Source organism: Cetorhinus maximus, chromosome 6, assembly GCF_964194155.1.
Source record: "Cetorhinus maximus chromosome 6, sCetMax3.hap1.1, whole genome shotgun sequence".
In the NCBI taxonomy this organism is placed as follows: domain Eukaryota; kingdom Metazoa; phylum Chordata; class Chondrichthyes; order Lamniformes; family Cetorhinidae; genus Cetorhinus; species Cetorhinus maximus.
The window spans coordinates 111,354,232-111,378,981 of NC_135884.1; the positions used below are offsets into that span (position 1 = coordinate 111,354,232).

The 24,750-nt window shown below is 41.1% G+C and overlaps 2 protein-coding genes and 1 long non-coding RNA gene across 10 annotated transcripts in view; 1 reads left to right on the forward strand and 2 right to left on the reverse strand.

Annotated features, from left to right (window-relative positions):
* cyld (cylindromatosis (turban tumor syndrome)) overlaps positions 1-7,094 on the reverse strand; it is a 69,721-nt gene extending 62,627 nt beyond the window's left edge. Inside the window, exon 1 of the mRNA XM_078544298.1 lies at positions 6,921-7,094. The gene's annotated coding sequence lies outside the window, so the exon portion shown is untranslated. The remainder of the gene's footprint in view (positions 1-6,920) is intronic.
* Positions 4,396-24,750, forward strand: part of LOC144682039 (uncharacterized) — a 38,006-nt gene continuing 17,651 nt past the window's right edge. For all 3 annotated transcript variants that reach the window (XR_013576922.1, XR_013576920.1, XR_013576921.1), the window contains exons 1-2: positions 4,396-6,623; positions 23,120-23,249. This is a non-coding gene — a long non-coding RNA (uncharacterized LOC144682039). The remainder of the gene's footprint in view (positions 6,624-23,119; positions 23,250-24,750) is intronic.
* nod2 (nucleotide-binding oligomerization domain containing 2) overlaps positions 18,367-24,750 on the reverse strand; it is a 66,787-nt gene continuing 60,403 nt past the window's right edge. For 5 of the 6 annotated variants that reach the window (XM_078544295.1, XM_078544296.1, XM_078544291.1 and 2 more), the window contains 3 exons: positions 23,605-23,688; positions 21,103-21,186; positions 18,367-19,561 (listed from right to left, as the gene is read on the reverse strand). In XM_078544295.1, coding sequence (XP_078400421.1) covers positions 19,414-19,561; positions 21,103-21,186; positions 23,605-23,688 — 316 coding nt within the window. In that variant the 3' untranslated portion in view covers positions 18,367-19,413. Of the gene's footprint in view, positions 19,567-21,102; positions 21,187-23,604; positions 23,689-24,750 lie in introns of all 6 variants that reach the window. The other variant, XM_078544294.1, reaches the window with a different exon arrangement.

Consider the following 24,750-nt stretch of genomic DNA (forward strand, 5'->3'; position numbering starts at 1 on the left):
CCATCACAATCTGTAACCTCATGGCCCAACATATCCCTCATTCTACTACCACCACCATCAAATCAGGGAATCAATCTTGGTTCAATGAGAAGTGTAGAACAGCATGTCAGGAACAGCACCAGATACATCTAAAAATGAGATGCCAACCTGGTGAGGCAATAACATGGGACTAAATGCATGGTAAATAGTGGACACAAAATGCTATAAACAGAGCTGTGCAATCCAAAAGATCAGACCAAAATTCTGCAGTTCTGCCACACCAGTTATGAATGCTAGTGGACCATTAAACAACTAACAGGAGGTGGAGTTTCCATGAACGTCTCCATTCTCACTGACAGCAGAGCCCAGCACGCAAGTGCAGAAAAACAAGGCTAAAGAAACCATCTTCAACTGGAAGATGCCGAGTAGGTCTACCTTGGCATCTCCCAGAGGTTCCCAGCATCACAGATACCAGTCTTCAGCCAATTCAACTAATTTTGCGTGATAATGAAAACCCTGAGCACTCAGGCACAGCAAAGAGTCCCAACAACTTCCAGCTGCAGTGCTGAAGACTTGTGCTCCAGAGCTAGCCTCTCGCCACGTTGTTCCAGTACAGTTACAACACAGCTTCCACCTGACAAAGTTGAAAATTACCCAGCTACATCCTGTTTCTTTGTGAGTAGGATAAATTCAATCCGGCTACATCAGTCTGCTCTCATCATTAGCAAGCTGGTGGAAAGTGTCATTGACAATGCTATCAAGCAGCACTTATTAGTCAATAATCTGCTCACTAGTATTCAGTTTGGGTTCTGCCGTGGTCACTTGTCTCCAGACCAGTTTACAGCCTTCGTCCGAACATGGACAAAAGAGCTGAAACCCAGAGGGGAGCAGAGGTGACTACCTTTGGGATCAAGGCAGCATTTGATCAAGTGTGGTAGCAAAGAGGTGGAGTAAAATTGAAATCAATGGGAATTGTGTGTGTGGGGTGGGGGAAGCTCTCCACTGGCTGAATTCATACCTGGCACGAAGGATGATAGTAGTGGCTGTGGGAGGCCAATCATCTCAATTGCAGGATATCACTGCAGGAGCTCCTCAAGACAGTGCCCTAGGTCCAACCATCTTCAACTGCTTTCTTAATGACCTTTGATCTATCATAAAGTCAGAAGTGGGGATGCTTGAGGATGATTGCACAATGCTCAATTCCACTTTCAACACTTCAGATAATGAAGCAGTCTGTGCCCTCATGCAACAAGACCTGGACAATATTCAGGCTTGGGTTGATAAGTAGCATTCATGCCGCACAAGTGCCAAGTAACATTCACCTCCAGCGAGAGAGAATATCACTGCTCACCTTGACGTCCAACGGCACTAGCATTGCCGATTACCCCACCATCAACATCCAGTGGGAGGAAGGTGATCACAGAAACTGAACTGGACCAGCCATATAAATGCTCTTGCTGTAACAGCAGGTCAGAGGCTGGGAATTCTGCTGTGAGTAACTTACCTCCTGACTCCTCAAAGTCTGTCCACCATTACAAGTCATATGTCAGGACTGTGATAGAAAACTCCCCACTTGCTTAGATAAGTGCAGCTCCAACACAAGAAGCTCAACAGCATTCAGGATAAAGCAGCCCACTTGACGAACAGTGCAGCCACCATCTCAAACATTCATTCCTTTCACCACCTACACACCGTGACTGTATTGTCCGCCATCTACAAGATGCACTACAGCAAATCCCCAAAGCTCCTTGGAGAGCACCTTCCAAACCCACGATCGACACCACCTAGAAGATCAAGGACAGTGGGTGCATGGAAATACCACCATCTGCAAGTTTCCCTCCAGGTCACACATCATTCTGACTTGGAAGTATATTGCCTTTCCTTCATCATCACTGGGTCAAAATCATGAAACTCCCTTCCTAAAATCACTGTGGGAGTAATTACAGCACATGGGCTGCAGTAGTTCAAGGAGGTGGCTCACCACCACCTTCTCGAAGGTAATAGGGCATGGGCAATAAATGCTAGCCTTCTGAACTACACACACATCCATGAACAAATTTTTAAAAAATGTCAGACTTACTGACCTAAGCAGGATTCACCACCTCAAGTTTTCAAATTGTATATAGTTCAAGCCATGGATTTTTTTCTTAATACTGCACTTAGCAATACCTATTGAGATGATTTGCCTTTGTCAGGGTCAAGTTTTCACTTTGTGAATGTTTGAAGGTGCAGGCTGTCAATATTAAGATCAGGAAAAAACAGTATTCAATACTAACCCAGCTTAACTACATAGAACCTGTCTAAGGCAGTCCTGTTTTCTATTCTGCCAGTAAAGAGCATGAACAAAAACAGCTCCCAGTTCACAAACAACAATTCTTTGAATTTTACTTCACAGGGACAAAGTTTACCTCCTTCCTGCTCAAGTCTCACGTCCATATCAGACTTTTCAATGTTCTACAGTTTAATGTATTCAATAAAAAAATTGAGTTGTTTAGGCGAGGTATTTTGATTTATTGCAGAGCACTAATGTTTCTGCTGGCTGGATGGGTGTGTTTATGAAGAGCTCTGAAGCAGAACTCCAATATTATAGTTGTAGTCAGTCAACCACTCAAGTCTAGATCATGGTGAATAACCACCTGTTTAAGATGCTGATCACACTGCAGACTTGACAGCAAGAACACTCACCCTAGTGAAGCTACACCAACAGCTTCAGACAGAAGTTTAATTACAGAATGACAGAATTTTTATGGTGCAGATGTCCATTTGGCCCATCATGTCTGCACCAGCTCTGCAAATGAGCAAACACCTAGTTCCATCCCCCTGTCTTCACCCCATAACCCTGCACATCTGAAAGCTTCAACTGAACCTACCCCCACCACACAGGCAGAGCATTCCAGACCATAACCAATCGCAGCATGGGAAAGTTTTTCCTCATATCATTATTGCTTCTTTAGCTAACTACTTTAAATCTGCGCCCTCCCAGTCTTGATCTTTTCACAAGTGGGAACCAGTCCAGACTACCCTGGACTACTACTCTGTCCAGACCCCTCATGATTTTGAATACTTCTATCAAATCTCCTCTCAGCCTTCTTTTCTCCAATCTATTTTCATAACTGATGTTCCACATACCAGGAACCATTCTCGTAAATCTTTTCAGCACTCTCTCCATTGCCTTCATACCCTTCCTAAAGTGCGGCACCCAGAACTGGACGCAATACTCAGTTGAGGATGAATTAGTGACTTATACAAGTTCAACATAACCTCGTACTCTATGCCCCTATTAATAAAGCCCATGATGCTCTATTCTTTATTAACTGCTCTCTCAACCTGTCTTGCCACCTTCAATGACTTATGCACATATACACCCAGGCCCCTCTGCTCCTGAACCCCCTTTAGAATTGTGTCCTTTATTTTGTTTCTCCATGTTCTTTCTACCAAAATTAATCACTTTACATTTCTCTGCATTGAACTTCCATCTGCCACTTGTCCACCCATTCCACTAACTTATCTATGTCTTTCTGAAGTTCTGCACTATCCTCCTCACAGTTCACAATACTTCCGAGTTTGCTATCCTCTGCAAACTTTTAAACTGTGCCCTGTATACCAAGATCTAGGTCATTAAGATATCAGGAAAAGCAAGGGTCCCAACAGTGACCCCTGGGGAACTCCACTACAAACCTTCCTCCAGCCCAAAAACATCCATTAACCACTACCCTCTTGTTTCTTGCCACTCAGCCAATTCCATGTCCATGTTGCAACTGTCCTTTTTACTCAATGAACTATAACTTTGCTTACAAGTTTGCTGTGCGGCACTGTATCAAACGCCTTTTGGAAGTCCATATACACCACATCAACATCATTGCCCTCATCAACCCTCTCTGTTACCTCTTCAAAAAACTCCAACAAGTTAGTTAAATATGACTTTCCCTTAAGAAATTCATGCTGGCTTTCCTTAATTAACCCGCATTTGTCCATGTGATTATTAACTTTGTCCCAAATTATTGTTTCTCGAGGTTTCCCCCACCACCGAAGTTAAACTGACAGGCCTGCAGTTGCTGGGCTTATCCTTACATCCTTTTTTGAAGGGTGTAACATTTGCAATTGTCCAGTCTTCTGACACCACCCCTGAATCGGAGGAAGAATGAAAAATTATAGCCTGTGCAGCCGCAATTTCCTCTCTCACATCTCACGGTATCCTTGGGTGCATCTCATCCAGTCCTGGTGCCGCATCAACTTTAAGAACAGACAACCTATCCAATACCTGCTCCTTTTCAATTTTAAACCCTGCTAGTGCCTGAATTACCTCCTCTTTTACCATGGCCTGGGTAGCACCTGACTTCTTCCTTGGTAAAAAATATTAATTTAATACCTCAGCTATGCCTTCTGTCTCCATGCGTAAATTCCTTTTTTAGTCCCTCATCATCCCTACTCCTCATTTTACTTTTATATGCCTACAGAAGACTTTAGGATTCCCTTTTAAGTTAGCTGCCAGTCTCTTTTCATACTCCCTCTTTGCTTCTTCACCTCCCTTCTGAACCTTCTATATTCAGCTTGATTCTCAATTGTAATTTCTACCTGATATCTGTCATAAGCACACTTCTTCTTCTTAATCTTAATTTTTATCTCCTTTGGCATCCAGGGAGTTCTGGATTTGTTTGCCCTACCTTTCCCTTTTGAGGGAATATACCTTGACTGTGCCCAAATTAGCTCTCCATTGATCATCTACCATTTTTCCAGCCAACTTTCAACTCCAATTTATTCGGCCTATATCTATCTGTTTTTAGCCCATTGAAGTTGACTTTCCTCCAGTTCATTTTTCTTACTTTGGAGTGCTCTTTGTCCTTTTTCATGGTCAGTCTAAACCTTATGATACAATGATCACTGTATTCTAAATGTTCTACTGACACTTGATTTATTTAGTCAACCTCATTTCCAAAAACCAGGTTGAGCTTTGTCTCTTTCCTCATTGGACTGGAAACACAGTGAAGAAAATTTTCCTGAACACACTCTCGGAACTCTTGACCCACTCTGCCCTTTACACTAATACTATCTCAGTCTATATTTGGATAATTAAAGTCCCTCATTATAAGTACTCTATAATTTCTGCAACTCTGTAATTTCCATGCAAATTTGTTCCTCTACATCCTTCCCACTAGTTGGTGGCCTGTAGACTACACCAGGCAACCCAATTGCACGTTTCTTTGTTCTTTAGCTCTAGCCAAATAGATTTTGTCCTTAACCCATCTGAGACACTCTCTTTCTCCACCAATGCAATACTCTCCCTAGTTAATACCACCATCCCCTCCTCATTTTCTTCCTTTCCTGAACATCTTGTATCCAGGAATATTTAACACCCAGTCCGGCATTTTCCCATCCAATTAGAATGCTCAACCAAACTCCTGGCTGCCTATTTTACAGTTTTTAAGAAAAAAGTTTCCTCCTTCTCTATCAAAAAAGTCCCCTGGTGTTAATATAGTTACAATCACATTTATTAGTTGGTCAAACACTACAGCATGAACATGTCCAAACCCAGTGCAAGCCTAATGGCTTATTTCCAAATTTTAAACCGCTCACTAATGGTATACTTCAGGCAAACCAATTTGCTCTTCAATTAAACCAATGTAGGACCATGATCAAGACGATTGATAGTAAAGAAAATATCTCTCCCTTGTTCAAGATGCAATGCAACATAGTGCGTCATCTTATATTCCACCATGCATTCCTGAAGCAGGTAAAAATACAAGGAGCTGGCCCACAACAAAAGCTGAACATGTTTATTGGAATGGTTAGCACACACTAACCACATAACCTTAAATTCAACCCAGATTTTTAAAAATTCTTTCTCAGATAGGCATCACTGGCTAGGCCAACATTTGTTGCCCATCCTTAATTGCCATTGAGAAGGTAGTGGTGAGCCACTTTCTTGAACCACTGCAGCCTATGTGGTGTAGGTACACCCCTAATGCTATTAGGGAGTTCCATGATTTTGATCCAGCGACAGTGAAGGAGCGCCAATATAGTCCCAAGTCAGGATGATGTGTGGCTTGAAGGGGAACTTGCAGATGGTGGTGTTCCCATACATCTGCTGCCCTTGTCCTTCTGAGTGGTTTGGGAGGTGCTGTTGAAGAGGCCTTGATGTTTTGTTGCAGTGCACCTTATACAGTACACACTGCTGCCACTGTGCATCGTTGGTGGAGGGAGTGAATGTTTAAGGTGGCAATTAAAGGTTAATACAGTGTGATAGACCGCTACGGCTGTACTCAGAAAAACTAATCCCTCAAAATTAAAACATCATTTGCTTGGAGAAATAATTGTCCTTCCCCCAATGGTTCAGTGGGTAAATGCAGCACGTGTTATAGTACTGAACCATCCGAATCAGTGAACTGCCAGGCGCAATCCCAGGTGCGTCTGTGCAGCAAACCTAGCTCAACCAGGGGTTATAGTCTGGAGTGCACAATAAATGGCTTCAGTACCCCCCGCCCCCAGGCTGAAGATGGGGAAAAAAACAGACAGATTTTTTCACTCCTGATTTCCGACTAATGTTAGCTTTCGGATCATGTTACTGTCAACCTCAGCGCCTAAAGGCTAAAGCCCAACAACCAGGGACGGTCGGGACACTGCGGAAAGGTGACCAACACCTCCAGGTGAGGAAGAGCCCCAATTGAAAATAACATATTTACATATAATTATCCACACAGGAGCCAAAAGTTAGGTGCAATCCAACTGGGCAGCACAAGACACTGGGTCGGCCTGACCAGCAGCACCCCCAGCTCTCGGGCTGTAAGCTACTACACTGACTAGCATCGCAGATATAAGGGGTGCCTGGCGATTGAGGGAGTCCCCAGTGGGCCCCGGGCCGGAGCCCCTTCCACCAACCGCCGGCTGCCCAGCCATCACATCACACACTCCACCTCTCACTCTAATTCTCAGCTTTCACTTACAGAACCGGGGAGCCTCTGCTCTGTCTCTCGGGATCTTATAATAAAAGAGCCGACAGGATCCCAGCTGGCGAATTTCAAAACAGCCCGAGAAAAAAACCCAGAGCCGCTGTAAATAAAGGAATATTCCCAGGCGGATGTGAACGCGCGACAACCTAACCTGCGCCAGTGTCACATCCCGCCTCTAGCCCCCGGCTCTGGTCTCGATTGGCCAGATCCCCAGAGGCTTGTCCAATCAGAAAATGTGCTAGGAAGTGCCGGCTCTGTGAATGGCCAACTATGGTGTCAATCAACTGACCTCGTAGCGCTTCCGCTCTCACATTTGTCGAAGTGGGCGCTGAACGGGCATGCGCACAGCGCTCTGCGCCTGCGGGGCGGTGCGCGCCGGTAGTGGAGCTGCTGGAATGTGGTAGTGCTAGGGCTGGAGCCGAACTTCAGCAGCTTAATGTATTGATAATGTACATAACTGTGGGCACGCTGGAGGTTTGTGTGGAAGTTCAACTAAATTCTCAAAGTAAATGACTATTGAATTCCATGTTTAAGATTCACCCTGCATCTGAATTTTAAAGGTTATTGCCAAAATAATATCACTCCACCCTTTCCTGTTAATATATCCACACGATCATTCTTTCCATGCAAAATATGCATCACAAATTCCATAGGTGCAAAGTTGAACCTGTGTCCTTGAGATCAAAGCAGCACGACAATTTGAGCATGAAATTGAAGTTCGTCAATTCAGATTTTAAAACATTTGACGAATGTAATTTGGAATATTTTGCAGCAGCAACTTGCTGCCGGGTCGAAGGATTCCTACCACTCTCGAAGGGCTTTTAAAGATGGTAATTGAAGCGAACCATCTGAGAACCAAAAATCTGAGAGCACTGCTGTTAAGTTCATAAATTGCCCATGTCATAGGGAAAGTGATTGATTTAGAATTATATAAGATCAAGCTAGTTCCTGTTAAAGGGCTTCCTCCTACCAATGAAATTTACGTTTTTACCATGAGGTGATATTACTTTTCTACATGAAATGAGGAAGTACTTTGAAAGAAGTACCCTGTCTGCTTTCTTTCTCACCTGCTCAAAAATATAAACAGAAATAAATTGAAGAGAACTAATATGGCTATCATAGTAATTATCAATAGATTATCAAAAGTCTTGAGTATAGCATGGCATTCACGTCTGCAAATCTTACAAAAACAAAAATAGCTGGAAAAACTCAGCAGGTCTGACAGCATCTGTGGAGAGGAAGCCAGAGTTAATGTTTCGAGTCCGTATGACTCTTCATCAGAACTGGGCAAAACCTATGCTTGCTGTCATACTCCTGCTGTGATCCTGTCCCAAATGCCAGATAATGGTTATATTTAAATAATGAGGTAAACACCGCTCAGCAAAAGAAGCATGACCTCATTCCAGCACCTGTGATCTCATTCCATTCCTGCTCTGAGAAGGGGGTCAGAAATCGATCCGCCCAACCTTAGAAAATGCCAACATTTTAATCCAGCTCACATAATCCAAAGAAACTGTTCCGACAGTTATCACTGCGACAGAGATTGACTGCCACTTGCCTTTTGAATTTTGGGGCCTATATTAAGCCAGAACTGATCATAAGTCTGTTCTCAACAAATATCAATGGGCCAAATTAGACAAGTACCTGGCAAGATTCTGAACATACAAAACGCAAAAGCCTGCCCCACACCATGATAGCTGGAACATCATGACTGCACACAGTTCCCCCCCGCCCCACCTCATGTAATGTAATCCCAGCCATGTAACATCCTGGGAGACAAAACAAAGAAAAGACCAGAATCAATAAAGAAAAAGACCCGAGGAATACCCCGTATTGCTGGCCAGGATGTAAAATGGGAGCTTGAATCACAAATTACGGTGCAGTTGAAAATCTTGAAAAGCCAGTGGATCTGGATTCTACTATTTTTTAAATCACTCCTCTGCATGGGAATTGCACAATTTCAGTCATGTAATTATTATTTTCCCTTACCATCCACCTACCATCTCACATGTAAAGAAACAGGAGAGAGAGGAATAGATGGCAACTCAGAAAAACCAGTATAGACAAAGGGAGTAGAAATGAGAAAAGAAAGGGGCAGAGCTAACAACACAAAGATGACAGACAGGTAAAAGAGGGACTACATGAACCAATTTATGAACAATGTCACAGGAGATCCACTAGTAATCAGCAGTATCAGACAGTGGTAAAACAAAAACAAAAATAGCTGGAAAAACTCAGCAGGTCTGACAGCATCTGCGGAGAGGAATACAGTTAACGTTTCGAGTCCGTATGACTCTTCACAGTGATAAAACAATTTTCTTTTTCAGGAATCTATTTTCTTATTACAATGTTTATGTGATGAGTTCCTGGTGGTTGACAATAGCTTAGACATTGTGTTTATGTAAAATTAGTTTATTTATACTTATAAATTACAACTATAAATGGTTGGACAACAAAAGGAAGTTAGTTTGTGCACAAATTCCCAATGGTCATGTCTGAAAGAGGATAGAGGAAATAAAGTATACCTTGTCCACAAATATATCAATGGGTTTGTTTGCAGCAGTGTGGTAAGTTTCAGTTCCAGTATAAATAAATGTGCATTATGGGGGAGATAAAAAAGCTACCTGAATATGCACAGAATGCGTACATATGATGGTGGGTTCACAATGTTTTTAGTAGTGCTGAATTTGAAGAGTTTAAAATACACCTTTCTACTAACATAGAAATGATTATTTGTTTATCAGCAAGAATTTCCATTCTCATTAATGACCTTGCATTTACATACTGCTTTCATGATCACCGGATATCTCAAAGCACTTCGCAACTAATTAAGTACTTTTTTGAAGCGTAGTCATTGTTGTAATGTAGGAAATGCAGTTCACAGCAAGCTCTCACAACATCAATGTGATAATGACCAGATAATCTGTTCTTGAGATGTTGATCGAGGGATAAATATTAAAAAGGATATCAGGGATAATCTCTTCTTCCAAATAGTGCCATTGGATCTTTTACATTCATCTGAGAAGGCAGGTGAGGCCTCAATTTCATCCTAAAGATGGCACCTTCAACAGTGCAGCACTCCCTCAATACTGCATTAGACTGTCAATCAAGTACTGGAATGGGTTTTGAACCCAGACTCCAGAGATGAGAGTACTATGATCTGAGCCATGGCTGACACAATAACCAAAACCATTGATGACAAGGGCAGCTTTAAACGAGAAGGCACTATATTAAGAAATAATTTCAACATAATCCATTTTATCTTCTAAGGCATAAGCCTCAGTTTACATATTTCACTTGCCAGGAATAAGGCCTAAAACATTTCAGTGTGAAACATTGCTACTTGACTGGATTAAACTTTTTCAATTGAAACCTTTCCCTGTTAACATTTTGATGTGGTTCCTTTTAACCAACAGCAAATCTTAGCAATTGATGGATGCTCTCAGGATCCCAGTGCCTGACACCAGTGGATAATGTCCACTTCCAATCTGTTTCAATAAAACATCAGGCTGAAATCTTTTGGAAGAGCATTATAGTAGGCAATGTTTGTTTGATGTCCAAGGTTGTGAAACAGATAAGTGGCTCAGTGATTTATGCTCAAAGTATTCCTTGTGAGAATAGCCTATTTTAATTGCTCCTGGCAGAACAGATAGCTGAGATCACACCTGGGTGCATGAGGTGATTGAGGGCATCTCGTGCATTACAAGTGAGTTTGAGAGTAAATCACTACAGTATAAACCAAGTAACAATCAGCTTACACGAAGACACTTACAATTAGAGCTGCTACACATCTGGTTTGAACCTCTTTTTCTCTCTGATGGGTTGTCTGGAGAGTATAGAGTGTAAGAGTTAGGGGAGGTAGCATTTTCCTTAATGTAGAGATCGTCACCGGAAGTGGGTCAAAAAGGACTTCCACCTGCCTGTCCAACCCCACCTCATTCTTCAAGTTTAATTCAATTAAATGAGGAAGTGATGGAATGCTACTGGGAGACACTGGCAGAAGCACCTGAAATTGGTGGCAAGTATGTTTAAAGACAGGAGGCATTTAATATGCCAGCAGAAAATTTTGAGTTCCCTCTCAACGAAGAACTGGTATTTGGAAGGTTGGGATGGGGCAGATAGCCAGTAATTTTATGTTGCAGTCATCCCTCCTGCCTCCCAACATCACAGACTTCATATCACTTCAATTCTGGTGACCATCTCTTCCATTGACTATGTAGAAGCAGGAATGGAATGAAATTGGACAGGGTTCTAATCCCTACCCACTTACTATCATTTAAATACAGTGAGTGAACAAAGAGTGTGTGGCTGATTTAAATGACATTGTTGACAGGAAGGGGAAGAAATAAAAATGTGACTGACTAATTCTAGGGTGGCCCCCTTGCTTTATGTTCCTCAAATCTCTACGCCCACTCTCCCTTTGGTGAGCAAGAATTGAGAAGAAAATCCTCCCCCAAATTTTGTTTTCTACAACAGAAATACGTTTTACTTCCACATGCTCTATTATAATGCAAACTTATCTGTTATTAAGATCATCAGTGAACTTTTATCAAATAAAACACCACAGATTCAACCTATTAAGTCACATTCAGCACTACCCTTATTCCACAGTATGTTCAGTTTTAGTCTCATCAAAAATTTGCACTCCTCCAATACTGAGGAGGATTGCAATAAATAACAGGAGGACATTGATAAACTTGCAGAATGGGCAAATAATTGGCAAATCAAGTTCAACACATAAATGTACTAACACATAAATGTAAAGTAGTACATTTTGGTAGGAGGAATAAGGAGGCTACATGGAAGGTGCAAGTCTAGGTGAGGGTAGATTAACAAAGATCTTGGAGTATAGAGATAACAATCACTAAAAGTTGTGCACAGGTTAGCGTGGTTATAAAAAAGCAAACCAAGCACTAAGCTTCATTTCTAGAGGAAAATAATTTGAAAGTAGGAAGTTATGCTAAATCTGCGTCAAATCTTGGTTAGATCACACTTAGAATACTGCATACAGTTCTGGTCGCCATATTAAAATATTATAGGGCACTGGAGAGGATGCACAGAAGATTTACAAGGTTGATACCAAAAACGCGTGAGTAACCCAACCACAGATTCAGGCAAGTCAGCATGCATTAGTGCTGGTCCCCAGCCTGGATAGATGGGGACGTATAGCGGCAGGAAGTGCTTCTGGCTGTAAAACTACCTACCAAGTCAAAAATGATGATGGATGTGAATGACGATGGATAACAATGATCAACCATAATTGTGGCAACCCCACATAACATGTGAAAAGCTGAAAGAGAAAAAAAAGAAAGAAAACAGAAATGCATGGGTGTACATGCGGAAAGGATTGATAAGCTGGGTCTCTTTTCTCTTTGAAAAAGAAGCCTAAGGGGGGAACCTAATTGGGGTCTTTAAAATTATGAAAGGTTTTGGTAGAATAGGGGAAGGCCATAACTAGAGACAATCAATATAAAATAGTCCGAATAGTATAGATGAGTTAATGGGCAAGCTAGACAAGCATTTGAGGAAGAAGGAAATAGAAGTTTACAATGATAGATTTAGTGAGGAAAGATGGAAGGAGGCTCAAGTGGTATGGACTGTTTGAGCAGAATGGCCTGATTCTGTGCCATATACCCAATGTATTCCTATGTACTTGGAAATGGTCCTTATGCTGTTGTGCAAAACACGCTCAAATGAAAATAAGTGTGGAACAGAGATTTTAAGGAGTCAGACAGTGTGCTTCTATCCTAGACAGTCAACTATAAAAGAATAATTCTCCAGAAATAGTTTTCCAAGAACAGCACAATTACATTTGTTCTAAATGTTAGGGGCAGAAACAACTCCCTTTTTAGAATTTTGTCCCTGATTCTGATGATAGAAGCACCATTAATGAGTAGAAATAACCCCATAAAAATAAACCTTTATAACTGCTTAAGATGATTTTTTAAAAAAATGTTATAATGAGATTTAACTCTATTGTTACAGAGATTCATTTATGTCAGTGTTCACCTGAATCTACCTATTTGCAGCCTTGGCTTAGAGGATAACACTCTTACCATGGAGTTGGAAGGCTGTGGGCACAAGCCCCTCTTTCCTGATAGGTATAGCCTCACAGCTCTGATATCTTTTTTGAACCCTCACCAGTGCCTCTATATCCTTTTTATAATATGATAATCAGAACCATTCAAAGTACTCCAAATGTGGTCTAATTAAGGTGCAATACAAATTTAGCATAGCTTCTTTACTTTCCAATTCTATTCCTCTAGCAATAAACTAGAGTACTTGGTTTTGCTTGTTTTATGGCCTTATTATGCAGGCCACTACTTATAGTAACTTTTGCCAAAAAGAGAGAGATGTTGCCTAAGCTTTTTGTCTTGCACTCATCAGGAAAAAAGCAAGAATTCCAAATTTCAAATGATCACAACAATTTATATTACAGGAGAAAAGGGTGCTGATTGGTTGACAAGTCGACTCTAATTTGCCACGCATTGCCATGGCGAAAGCAACTGGGAACCATAGGCTCCCTAAGCTCCCAGGTAATTCAATAAAGGTGCATGGCTTGAACATATTCCTTTTGTTTGCAGAGAACAGGTCCCTGTGTATTAATGTATGTCGCTTCTAGCAAGTGTAAATGATCCATGTTACAACCTCGACTGATTGTTTGTACAACCAATTTAAGATAATCAGCACTCTTTTCTTCTGTGGAATAAATTGTTGTGGCGTTTGAAATTTGGCATTTGTGTGAAAAGCTTTGGCAACATGCCTCCCTTTTTAGCAATATTCAAGCTCTGCAATACCAAGTGACTGTTTTAGTGTTTTATGCATTTGTACTCTCAGAATCCTTTGCTCCCCAACCCTATTTAGATTCTTAATTTTATTAATAATATGTAACCTCCTTATTTTTCTTACCAAAATATACCTCACATTTAACTGTGTTGGAATTCATTTGCCAACTATATGCCCATTCTGCAAGTTTATTTGTATTTTGTTGAAGCCCTCCTCCTCAGTAATGACTATTCCCCCAATTTAGTGTTGTTTGCAAATTAAGAAACTGTGTTTTTGATTCGAAATTGTGAACAACTGATGTCCTGGCTCTGATCCTTGTGGTACTCCATTCCCTACTTTCTGCCACCCTGAGTAACTACCCTTTACTCATAGATTAATTGGAAAGAGTAATAAAATACATTTTTCAATTTTTTTTCATAAAATAGGAACATTTGTAGTTTAAGGGTTCGACATTGGATCCCTTCAAATGACAATATTTGAAACTTATTTATTGATTGATGCACCCCTTCATTTTGTTTCCTCACTATGTCACATACCCTCCAAATCCAAACAGGCACACAGGTGGCAAGAATACCCCTCAACAACCCCACCCCCCACCACCCCAAAGGGCTGAAGGACTGGCATCAAGGAGCCTTAGTAAAATTGAAGGCAATGGAAATTGGGGGGAAACCCTCTGCCTTTTGGAGTCATACCTAGCACAAAGGAAGATGGTTATGATTGTCAGAGGTAAATCATCTCAGCCCAAGGACATCATTACAGGAGTTTTCATGACAGTGTCCTAGACCCAACCACGTTCAATTGCTTAGTCAATGGTTTTTCCTCCATCATATGGTTAAAAGTGGGGATGTTGGCTGATGATTTAACTCCATCTGCAACTTCTTAGATAATGAAGCAGTTCATGCCCACAAGCAGCAAGACCTGGACAACATTCAGGCTTGGGCTGATAAGTGGCAAGTAATATTCATGACACACAAATGTCAGGGAATGACTGTCTCCCATATGAGAGAATCTTACCACCTCCCCTTGACATTTAATGGCATTGCCATTACTGAACCCCCACTATCAATATTCTGGTGGTCACCATTGACCAAAAACCTAACTGGACCAGCCATATACATACTGTGGCTGCAAGAGCAGGTCAGAGGCTGGGAATTCAGCAGCGAGTAACTCAGTTTCTTACTCCCCAAAGATTTTCCACCATCCATAAGGCACAAGACAAAAGTATGATGGAATACTGCCCACTTGCCTGGATGACTACAGCTTCAACAACACCCAAGAAACTCAACACCATCCAAGAACAACACAGCCCACTTGATTGCATCCCCCACACACCCCCATCCATCACCTTAAACGTTTACTCACTCCACCACTGGCACACAGTGGTAGCAGTGTGTACCATATACATGATGCACTGCAGCAACTTACCAATGCTCCGTCAACAGCACCTTCCAAACCTGTGACCTCTACCATCTAGATAAACAAGGGCAGCAGGCAATGAGAACACCACCAACTGCAAGTTCCCTTTCAAGTCACATGCCATCCTGACTTGGAAATATACTGGTGTTCCTTCCCTGTCGCTGGGTCAAAATACTGGCACACCCTCCCAAAGGCTCACCAGCACTGTCTCAAGGGATAGGCAATAAATGCTGGCATGTTAGCCCACATCCAGCATGAACCAAAAAAAAGCTTCCTCTTGTTGACTGTACTTACATGCTTTCATTCTTATCCATCCAGTCATAGCCAGAGAATCCTCCCACTTTTACAAGGTCAATTCTGGTGTCCACCTAAGGATTTAGCCTTGGCCCTCTTCTGTTTCTCATCTGCATGCTGCCACTGGGTAACATCAATCAAAAGCATAAGAAGTTCCACACTTACACAGATAAAACCCAACTCCACCTGACTACTACCTCCCTTGTCCCTTCAATTGTCTTTAAATTGTCAGAATGCTTGTCCAATCCAGTAACGGATAAGCAGAAATTTCCTCCAACTAAATATTGGGGAGACAAAAGCCATTGGACAGATTTTCGACACGACAGAGAGCCTCTCTGACAGAAGTGGCCGAAAATCTCAAGTCCCACAACCAAACACGGCAATTCCTATTTCCATGGGGGTGGGAATAAGAGCAAAGCTCATTGTGTGCATGCGTGTTTTATGGAGGCAGCTGGCCATTTAAATCATCAGCTGCCTCCACTCAAGTGGGATTTTGGTAGCCTTGAAATGTGCAACTCAAAGTGTGGAAATTAGACCTGGTAAGAGCAGGTCTGAACTTTGTGCATTCATTTGGATAGCCTTTGGAGATGAAAGATACCCTTTTGGATCTGGTCCTGGGGCACCTTTAGGAAGGTAATGTGCCCTTTGGGGGGAGGCCAGGTGCCGTTTGGAATTTCTAAAAGTATGCATAAATGTGCGTAAATAAACTCATTACTGTCAAGCTCATTGGAACCGTCAACAGACCTGTCAAAATTAAGCATCAAAACTGTCAGAAGCACCTGTGAAAGGAACCTGTCAAAAGTGTCAAGAGGACCTGTCAAAAGTGTTCAGGCACTGTCAAAAGCACCTATCAAAGGTAGCTGTCAAGGCAGTTAAAAGTCCTGCCTTTTAAATCTTTGAAGAAAACCAATGTAGCACCAAGTTTCACTGAAAGAGAGTTCTCTGCCATGGAGATTATATTCTAAGGGCTCTGAGAAGGAGGAGAAAGATAAGCAGTTCCCTATCCATAGTCTTTGAGAAGAAGGAGGATGAGAAGCAGGGAGAAAAGAGATGCCAAAGGTATCAAAATGAATACAAGGGATATTATCTAGACCTGCCAGTATGCCACCCGTTATATCTATTCACACAGATAAAACTACCTGGCAATGACTGAATAGCACTGTCTCCAAAGGTTTTGTAGGTTGGTAGTTAAACCTGTACTATCTTCCGGTAGATCTCTGGACAGCCTTACACAAAGGACTGCATTGTTAGTGACTGTTAAGATGATTACAACTCTCAATTGTTAAGCAATTGACTCCTTCCAGCTAACAAAGGGCACATCAGAAGAATTAGCTAACTTGTTGGCTACAATGTATCAAGAATGACTAATGCTTCATTCATGAGGGCCAACACGCCCACTGCCTTTCTCATTGACAATTTTTCTCTTAACTCTCTGTCATTGGTGCTTAATTCCTCCACAATGCTGGCCAAACTAGAATGGTTCATGACACCAGCAACCATGTGGCCACCCAGTTTCCTAGCCATAATGTAATGGTCTATTAGGTTGTATTCCATTAACATACAGCTGGCAAGGCTACTATCATGCACATCAACGCCTACTTCTCAACACCTCTTGTAATTCTCACACTGACATTTATCTTTTCCAGGTCTACTGAAGGCAAAGAGGAATTGGAAACATGGCTTCTCTGTTCAGGACAACCGTTGAGCACTGGCTAATGACACCAATGTGGTAACTACTGACAGAAGCAGAGCACTGATACAACAATGCAGCTACCAGGACTAACCTTGAGCATAACATTGGCAACCTGGAGTAGGACTTTGGATATCTTAGCAAATCAGTACATTCCTTATAACATAGGATGCCGCACAATCTCTAGGTCTCCGGGATCATTACATAAATAGTGAGTCATAAAGAAGGAAGCCACGCCAGAAATGGTGCCATAGAGAAGGCAGGCATTATTATACCATTTACAGCCATGCTTGCACATAGACAAGATGCATTCAATTAAGTTCTGAGATTCAACAACATTGCCCCCTCAACTACCATCCTATGGTATCCTGGCTGCAAAATCAGACAAAAATCTCTTCAGGACAAAACACAAATAGAATGAAAACAATGTTCAACCTTACTTAGTGTAGTGCGCAATATGAAATTCTTTGTTTTAACAACTAATTGTAGTAGAATGCATAAATTCTTCTAAAATGCATTTAGCTAGACACGAAAAAAAGAGAAATGTTAAATTGTTATGAAGAGCAAGATTAAAGAGGCAATTCATATGGAGCAAAATATTAGCACAGATTTGATGGGCTGAGTGGTTGGTTTCTGTGCTGTATAATTGTGATTCTGATATATCAGATTGCTCTACTGCAGTTAACATGCAGTCCAAGCTATTCTGCAGCACAAATGACCCTTTAATGATTCTGTAGCTCCAGGAAATGGAAACCTTTATACTCCTCATTAGACCTTGCAGAGTATCTTGGGTGAACGCAAGTGATTTTAGAGGGTTGGTTTATGCCTGTGTTAGTAACTGAGTAGGGTGACAAGATATTGTGAGTACATGATGGTACTAGCTCTGATTCTGAAGTCCTCCAGATTCACTCTCTCCCACTATTCCCATTCTATCACAGGCTACGGTGTCTAGTATGGCCTTCTCAAATGGAGTCAAAGGCTGGAAGTGCCTGGGATTGTGTTCCCTTTAAATATGAGCCACCTCTCCATGCAAGCAGATAAGTAGTCTTAAGGGTATGCAATTTTAGGTAGTACAGTGTCATACAGCTACACATCCTGCAGCTTATTCCATGACACTAAATGAACATGCATCATGCAGCTAGGCTGGATTACCAGGATTTTTTGAGTCCACCACCTTTAAGATCTGACTGCATTTTCTCCTATGCTGAGGTACGTCCTGAATGGTATGTATTCAGTGGACTGTGTCCCTAGTGGTAGGACTGCACAGAATGAGGTTTTATTAATTGTTAGAATGATCCAGTACAAATTAACTTACAGATAACGTGGGTTATTTTTTATGGCATGGTTACTTTGACCAGGTACTTGATATTCCATATTGTACTTCAGTCCTACCTTTGCAGTTTTCATCAGGTTAGCAATCTTCTTGCTGTGCCTGTAAATTAGTTTTGAGGTTCAATTGGTCAGCCTTTTATGTGATCCAATTTCCACCCAATTTACTCCTGCAGCAAATATAAGAAATATTGGGAACTAATGATGAAGAGAAAATTCTCCCAAAAACTTTCAGTAACCCACAGTTAATATTTAATCAATGGCGATTTCTAGGCTTAAATCTGTGTGGAGTACAAGATATGATGAAATGTGCAGGAATCATTCTGTAACACTGAAGAATAGAAAAGACGGACATAAAAAAAAGGGCTAAATGCCTTCCTTGGCTAATTCTTGCCTCTAATCAGTAGGTCATGCGTTCAAACCTCATTCAAGAGGTTTAAGCACATTATCCAGGCAGACCTTTTACTGCATTACTGACAAGACATTAAGCTGAAGCCTTGACTGGCAGATCAAGTGGACACAAAACGTCCCAGAGCACTATTCACTAAAGAGCAAGCAAGTTCTCAGTGTTCCAGCCAACATATAGCCCTCAACCAACATAACTGAAAGATGATCTCATTGCAGTGTATAAATTGGTTGCTGTTTGCCTAAATTACAATAGTGACACAATTCAAAAATATTTAATTTGCTATGAAACATACCCTGAGGTACCAAAATAAACACAATTTCCTTATTTAGCTAAAGCATACAGGGCTCTGATGTTGGAGAGAGTCAGGATCGCAGTTAGACACAGGAACAATAAAAGGAGGGCAGTGTTGTAAGTGAAATCCAGTGTGTTGGCCATACAAACATTAGAACCATTCCAGTGAAGAACAGAAATAAAACCACAATGGGCAAATGGTAGATAAAATAAAAATTGTTTTTTTTTAAAAAAATGTTTATAAGTACGACCCTGGTCAATATAAATTTCTCTCATCTATCAATGCAGTTCATGAGACAGAAGAACCATGAGGGAAGTAACAAAAGGGCACATAGTTCCCTTTTCCAGTTTTTGATCAAAATGTCAATCTTCTTTCTGCTGTCATTTCTTCGATCTCCTCTGCAGTCACGTGATTTCCTCCTAACCTGATGAAAAAAAAACAATATTTTTCGTGTAACTCAAGTTTTCTTCAGAATTAGTTTGGGTTGCATCAGCTTCCCGGTTGTGCTGTAAATAGAATGTGACACATTGCAGGTTGTGGTAGCTTCTTCAATACCCTGCCCCCTCAAAATTTCAGTCCCTTCTCTTAAAAAAGGTGTTTAGTTATACTTCCAGGGACATCTGCAACTCTGTGGCATTTCTGCAAAAGGGTATTATTTATATGAGACTCTGGACAGAGTATTGAAAATCTATTTGAGCTTTGGAAATTAGAGATAAGGCCAATCCTAACTTTGAACAGGAAAATAAAACTTAACTAATCAAAATTTTCCAGTGATGATTATCTCAATGTCAAGCCCAATGACAGGCTGATGTGTGGGGTGCTAAACTGTTAAATGCATGAAATGTGACCCTAACTCGCACACACGTGACTCCTTTAATGCCTTTAATGGATATCAGCATGATAGCACTAGAAGGGAAGTGTGTCATATGATCCAGTCTCAGTTTCACTTTTGCTTTGATCAGAGCATGCACACATATCTCTGGTGGCTTCAAGCTTTATACCCATGTATAACTTCTCATGTGCCTAGTCTAAATGAATGAACCCACAATGTGTTTACCCAATCCCTTATGAGCAATTATTCTAATAACATGACGTGGTGTTCAGCAGTGGTCAGAGACAGGCGGCAGCAAGATTAAGTACAGATATGACATTTGAACAGCCTTAGATCATGCTACGTGGCATGCAAAGATCCTTGAAGCTTTGGTCGGACAGCATCAAAGTTGCAGTGTCAGAGAATTTTGAAAACGCAGCAGGTGACTGCAAAGAAAAGCTTTGAAGACACAGTGCCAAGATAGTGCTCAAGTAAAGAGCTTGTAAGTAGAAGGATCCCTCGCAGAGATATTTCAGTGCATAGCCTGTTAGTTAAGTGAGTGAGACAGCACGTTGAAAGGACCAGCACCAAGTTAGCTCGGTCGGGGAAAGCGAATGACCAGGGTGTGGGTACCATTTTGATGGAGGTGGGTTTCATGACATCCAATTGTTCTGCTACAGAGAAGCAATATACTTCATTAACATATTTAAACCAGGCTCCCACAGCACAATTGACTCCCCAATTTAAAATTAACTACATTGTGCAGGTTTCCCAGAAGTTGGGGAAACTGGCAATTAAAGGGAGATTGGCTCCACAGGGACACACTGACACTCCTTGTGAGCCAGGAGAAGCAGGAGTGCTCCCTTCCACCCCTTACCCCACCTCAGCTCCTCAAAGAAGCCGTCAGCCTCCCCGTTGATTACTAATAACTCCTGCTGATTACAGGTACGGTTGTGTTGTCCAAAGAAGTTTGTTGTTGCATCATTTGCCAGCAGAGGCTTGATGTACTGAATGACCTCTTTCTGTGCTGTCCTATTCTATTTGATTCTATGGAACAGACTCAAGGGGCTGTTTGATCTACTACTGATCCTAAAGGTTGAATAGAGCTGGAAAGACGACGATGTATTTGGTTTTTAACTCATTGCTTACCATATAGATGCAATAGTAACATTGTGCTTCAGAGCTTTGACAATAAACTCCACTCCTTTTCTGCTGATTCTATTTTGCGCCAGCCTGCAGGCAGGAAGAAATAGAAAACCATGGTATGAGCATTCTGTTCACATATTAAGTGAAGGTACTCATGCAATTTGGATGACCTCCAATTCACCCACACTAGCCATATGAGGCCAACCTCCAATGACAGACTAAAATCTTATTCATACAGTGGATGGAATAGTGTGGCTCAGGATGAACAATATGGTTGTCTATCAGAAATAATACAGGCTGCCCACTTTACCCTCCTGGTCTATCCAAAAGACCAGAAACACCACACTAAAGAACCGTATGGCTCAAACTATATGACTTTATGTTTAAGAGAAAGTAATATACAGAGAAGCAAATTAAGTCAGTAGATTTAATGACCAATTCAGTTCTTAATTCTCATCAATACCTTAAACAATATTCTAATATCAAAATAATAGCAATCCTCTCATAAGCATTTGCTCATAAATGCATGTCTTTGCAGACACCAACTTTGATCTCACCTCAGTGACTTGTGCACTTGGTTGAATGGAACTGAAGATGCTAGGTCTGCCCTTAGATATACTGTACCTCAAAAGCAAAAACTCTGTCACAACAAGTGTCTTGCTAGCAGCATAACATCCAATGGTTGGCAATTACAGGGTTCTTCTCACAGAGCCTGATAATCAACGTTTATTACTGTGCCTGGGTGTGTGCAGGTAGGAGAGTTGTATGCATGGGCACTCACTCAGTCAGATTCAAGACAATTTAAATTAGGGGCTGGGTGTCCAGGAAATGTTGATGCAGAAGGATGTGCATACCTCTTTTGTTAACCATAGCTCACTTTGTAACCCAGAATTCTTGCTGCACTTTGACTGGAAATCTCCATATGTTGAATTTATTCAGCCAAAAAAAAGGACAAAGCACACATAAGAATATAGCCAGTAATGCTCACATATTAAAATGTTAGTGTTCAGGAGTCACCACAAATTCATGTGAAGTTATAATATTCTTAAACCTGTAACTGGATGGATTTCTTTCCAAGACACAGTTACCTACTTTCATAGATCTATTGAACCTGTATTCTCTACTTCTGCATGCTCAAGGCAGGTTAATTAATCTTTCAATCATCTTTCATCTCATCAAATCAAGTTCAGTTCTCTGGGCAAGCCATGCTTCTCTGGACTCTCACTGTTGCATCAATGCCCTTTCAAAGTTTCAATGGGCATATTTGTCAAATATGTTGGTTTATGCAAAATATTAGGACTTCCTCCAGGGTACCAAGAAGGCTTATCCCAATTTTATTTTCATTAAATCTAGATGGCATATGGTTTTAAAAAATTGATTTACATTAGCCTGCCTGAATTTCAACTGTAGTGCCAATTCTTGTGATTTTCAAAAAAAAAAAATCCCAATCCAGCATCTAGCTTGGAATCTCTCCTTGGTCTGCTTGAATCTTACTGGTCTTCCAGTGCAAAGAGTTACCCTCAACTGAGTGTTGCAGAGTGGCACAATCCAAGTCCAGAGCAATGTACTGAGAGACACACTAAAGCTTGAGGTAGCTGCTGCAGGAGTGTAATGGGGAAAAGTCGCTGTCTAAGGCCTTTCAGCCACAGAACATCGAGGGTCTGGAAAATTTCAGGTTGTACACCTGATATTGAATGTACTTTGTGATTATCAAGAGTATCGAAATTGTATTGAGGCACCTCAGTGAGCAACATGCTGTATGAAGGAAAGTTGAATTCCATTGCACTTCCTGTGAATTTTCAAATTGAAATGTTTTTGCCCTCAGGCTGTATGCCCGACATAGAATGTATATTGTAAATATCAAGAGAATTACGATTGTGTAGAGGCACCTAGGAGTGGAACACACTGTATGAAGACAATTCGAATTTTATGGCACTTTCTGTAATTTTCAATTTGAAACGTTTTTTTAATGAATTTGTACAAATTTTATGAATGAAGTATATTTTTGGAAAAAACCTAGCTTGGAATCTCTGGTGGTGCTGAATCAGGAGATGCAACAATGGAATGGAAAGTGAAAGACTGGCTCAAATGTAAAAGAACACAATGGACCCAATAAGCAATGGGAAAACAGAGCACCATGTACACCTGGAGTAAATAGAAACATCTTGTATGCAAATATGCCTTTTAAATGGAAGAAAATAATGAATAATCAAACAATGTCCATGAAAGGGGAAGGAAATACATGATTTGGCCTTTCTTAATGTATCCAAAAAATAATCTTGCAATAGATTTCAAGCAAGGTACATATTTCAAGTTCCTGACAAATTACAGGACAAGGAGAACTTTGCAGGGCTATGGGCAGTGATCAGGAGAATAGAATTCATTGGATAGTTCTTTCAAGGAGGCCACAATAACACGATCTACTGAATGGTCTTCATCTGTGCAGTATGAACCTATGAACAAAATTAGAGTTGGGGCCACAGTTATTGGCACATCATTACATACTTGAGAACCTTCAAGCTGGAGTTGTTCTGGAGTCCTTCTGCAAAGTGAAGCATATCCTCATCAACTAAATTGTTCTCCTGAAGACTGCAACAAAAAAGTGCAAGACACACCAGACTTACATTCTTGAATAACAGTTTATTTTAAACATACTAATCTGCATTAAAGACCATTTGATATGAGATGGTTTGAGCAAGAAAACCACCTGCTAGCTTTAAAGATAGCAAAGGTCATCCAGGATCATGAGTCAGCTGAACTACTGACTCATATCTGGTTTTAAATATTTTATGAAAATATTTTCTGAGAGTTGCTTGATCAACATTTCATAGAACAGCTTTAAAGTATGTTTACTTGCCATTGTGCTTGCTTTTCAGTTTCCAGAAGCTCAATGGCTCTTTGGTTTATGGTGATGTCCACTTTACTTTGCCTCCGCAACCCAGTACCATGTCCTGACCATTCCCACTCCTATTTCTGATGTTGCTGGTCCTCTGCCTACTCTGTTCCCAATGCCACATCTTGCCCACCCTTGCCATTCTCAGCCCTCTCATCCGATTCCCAATGCTTTCTTGCACCTCTCCCTCCACTCCTCCCCACCTTCAGATCTGTCTGCATCCTCAAGCTGTAGTGCCCCTGCCAAAACTTACCAGTATCTTCTAGTCATAGCTATTGCCTGGTTGTCAATCACTTATATCATTCCGAGTGCTCACATTATATTCCTTATATTGGACTCCTCAATTGCCCATCCTATTATCCAGTCAGTTGAAGGATACATGTCAGCTCATGTATCATCCCTGACCCTTTATTTGGCATCCATCTGATACAACAAACAAAATTACTATCACACACTATCACTTCCCTAACCACATCAATGTCATAAAGTAGGCTTCTCCATATCCACAAAGTTTGCATACCATCCAAATCTCAGAAACTGCCCATATTTACACATCTTTTCTTCCATTTTCAAACAATAATTATTGTGTTTTAGTGCTAAATTGTCGCAAATTCTTCAGTTACTCTTCTAAATTCTTGCCTTCCTTGACTAACTTAGTGCTGTGCTAAGCAATGGAAAATAGCAGCTTTACGTAGCACCTTGAATGTAGTAAAGGTGCTTCACAGTAGCTTTAACAAATACTGAACCACATCAGGATG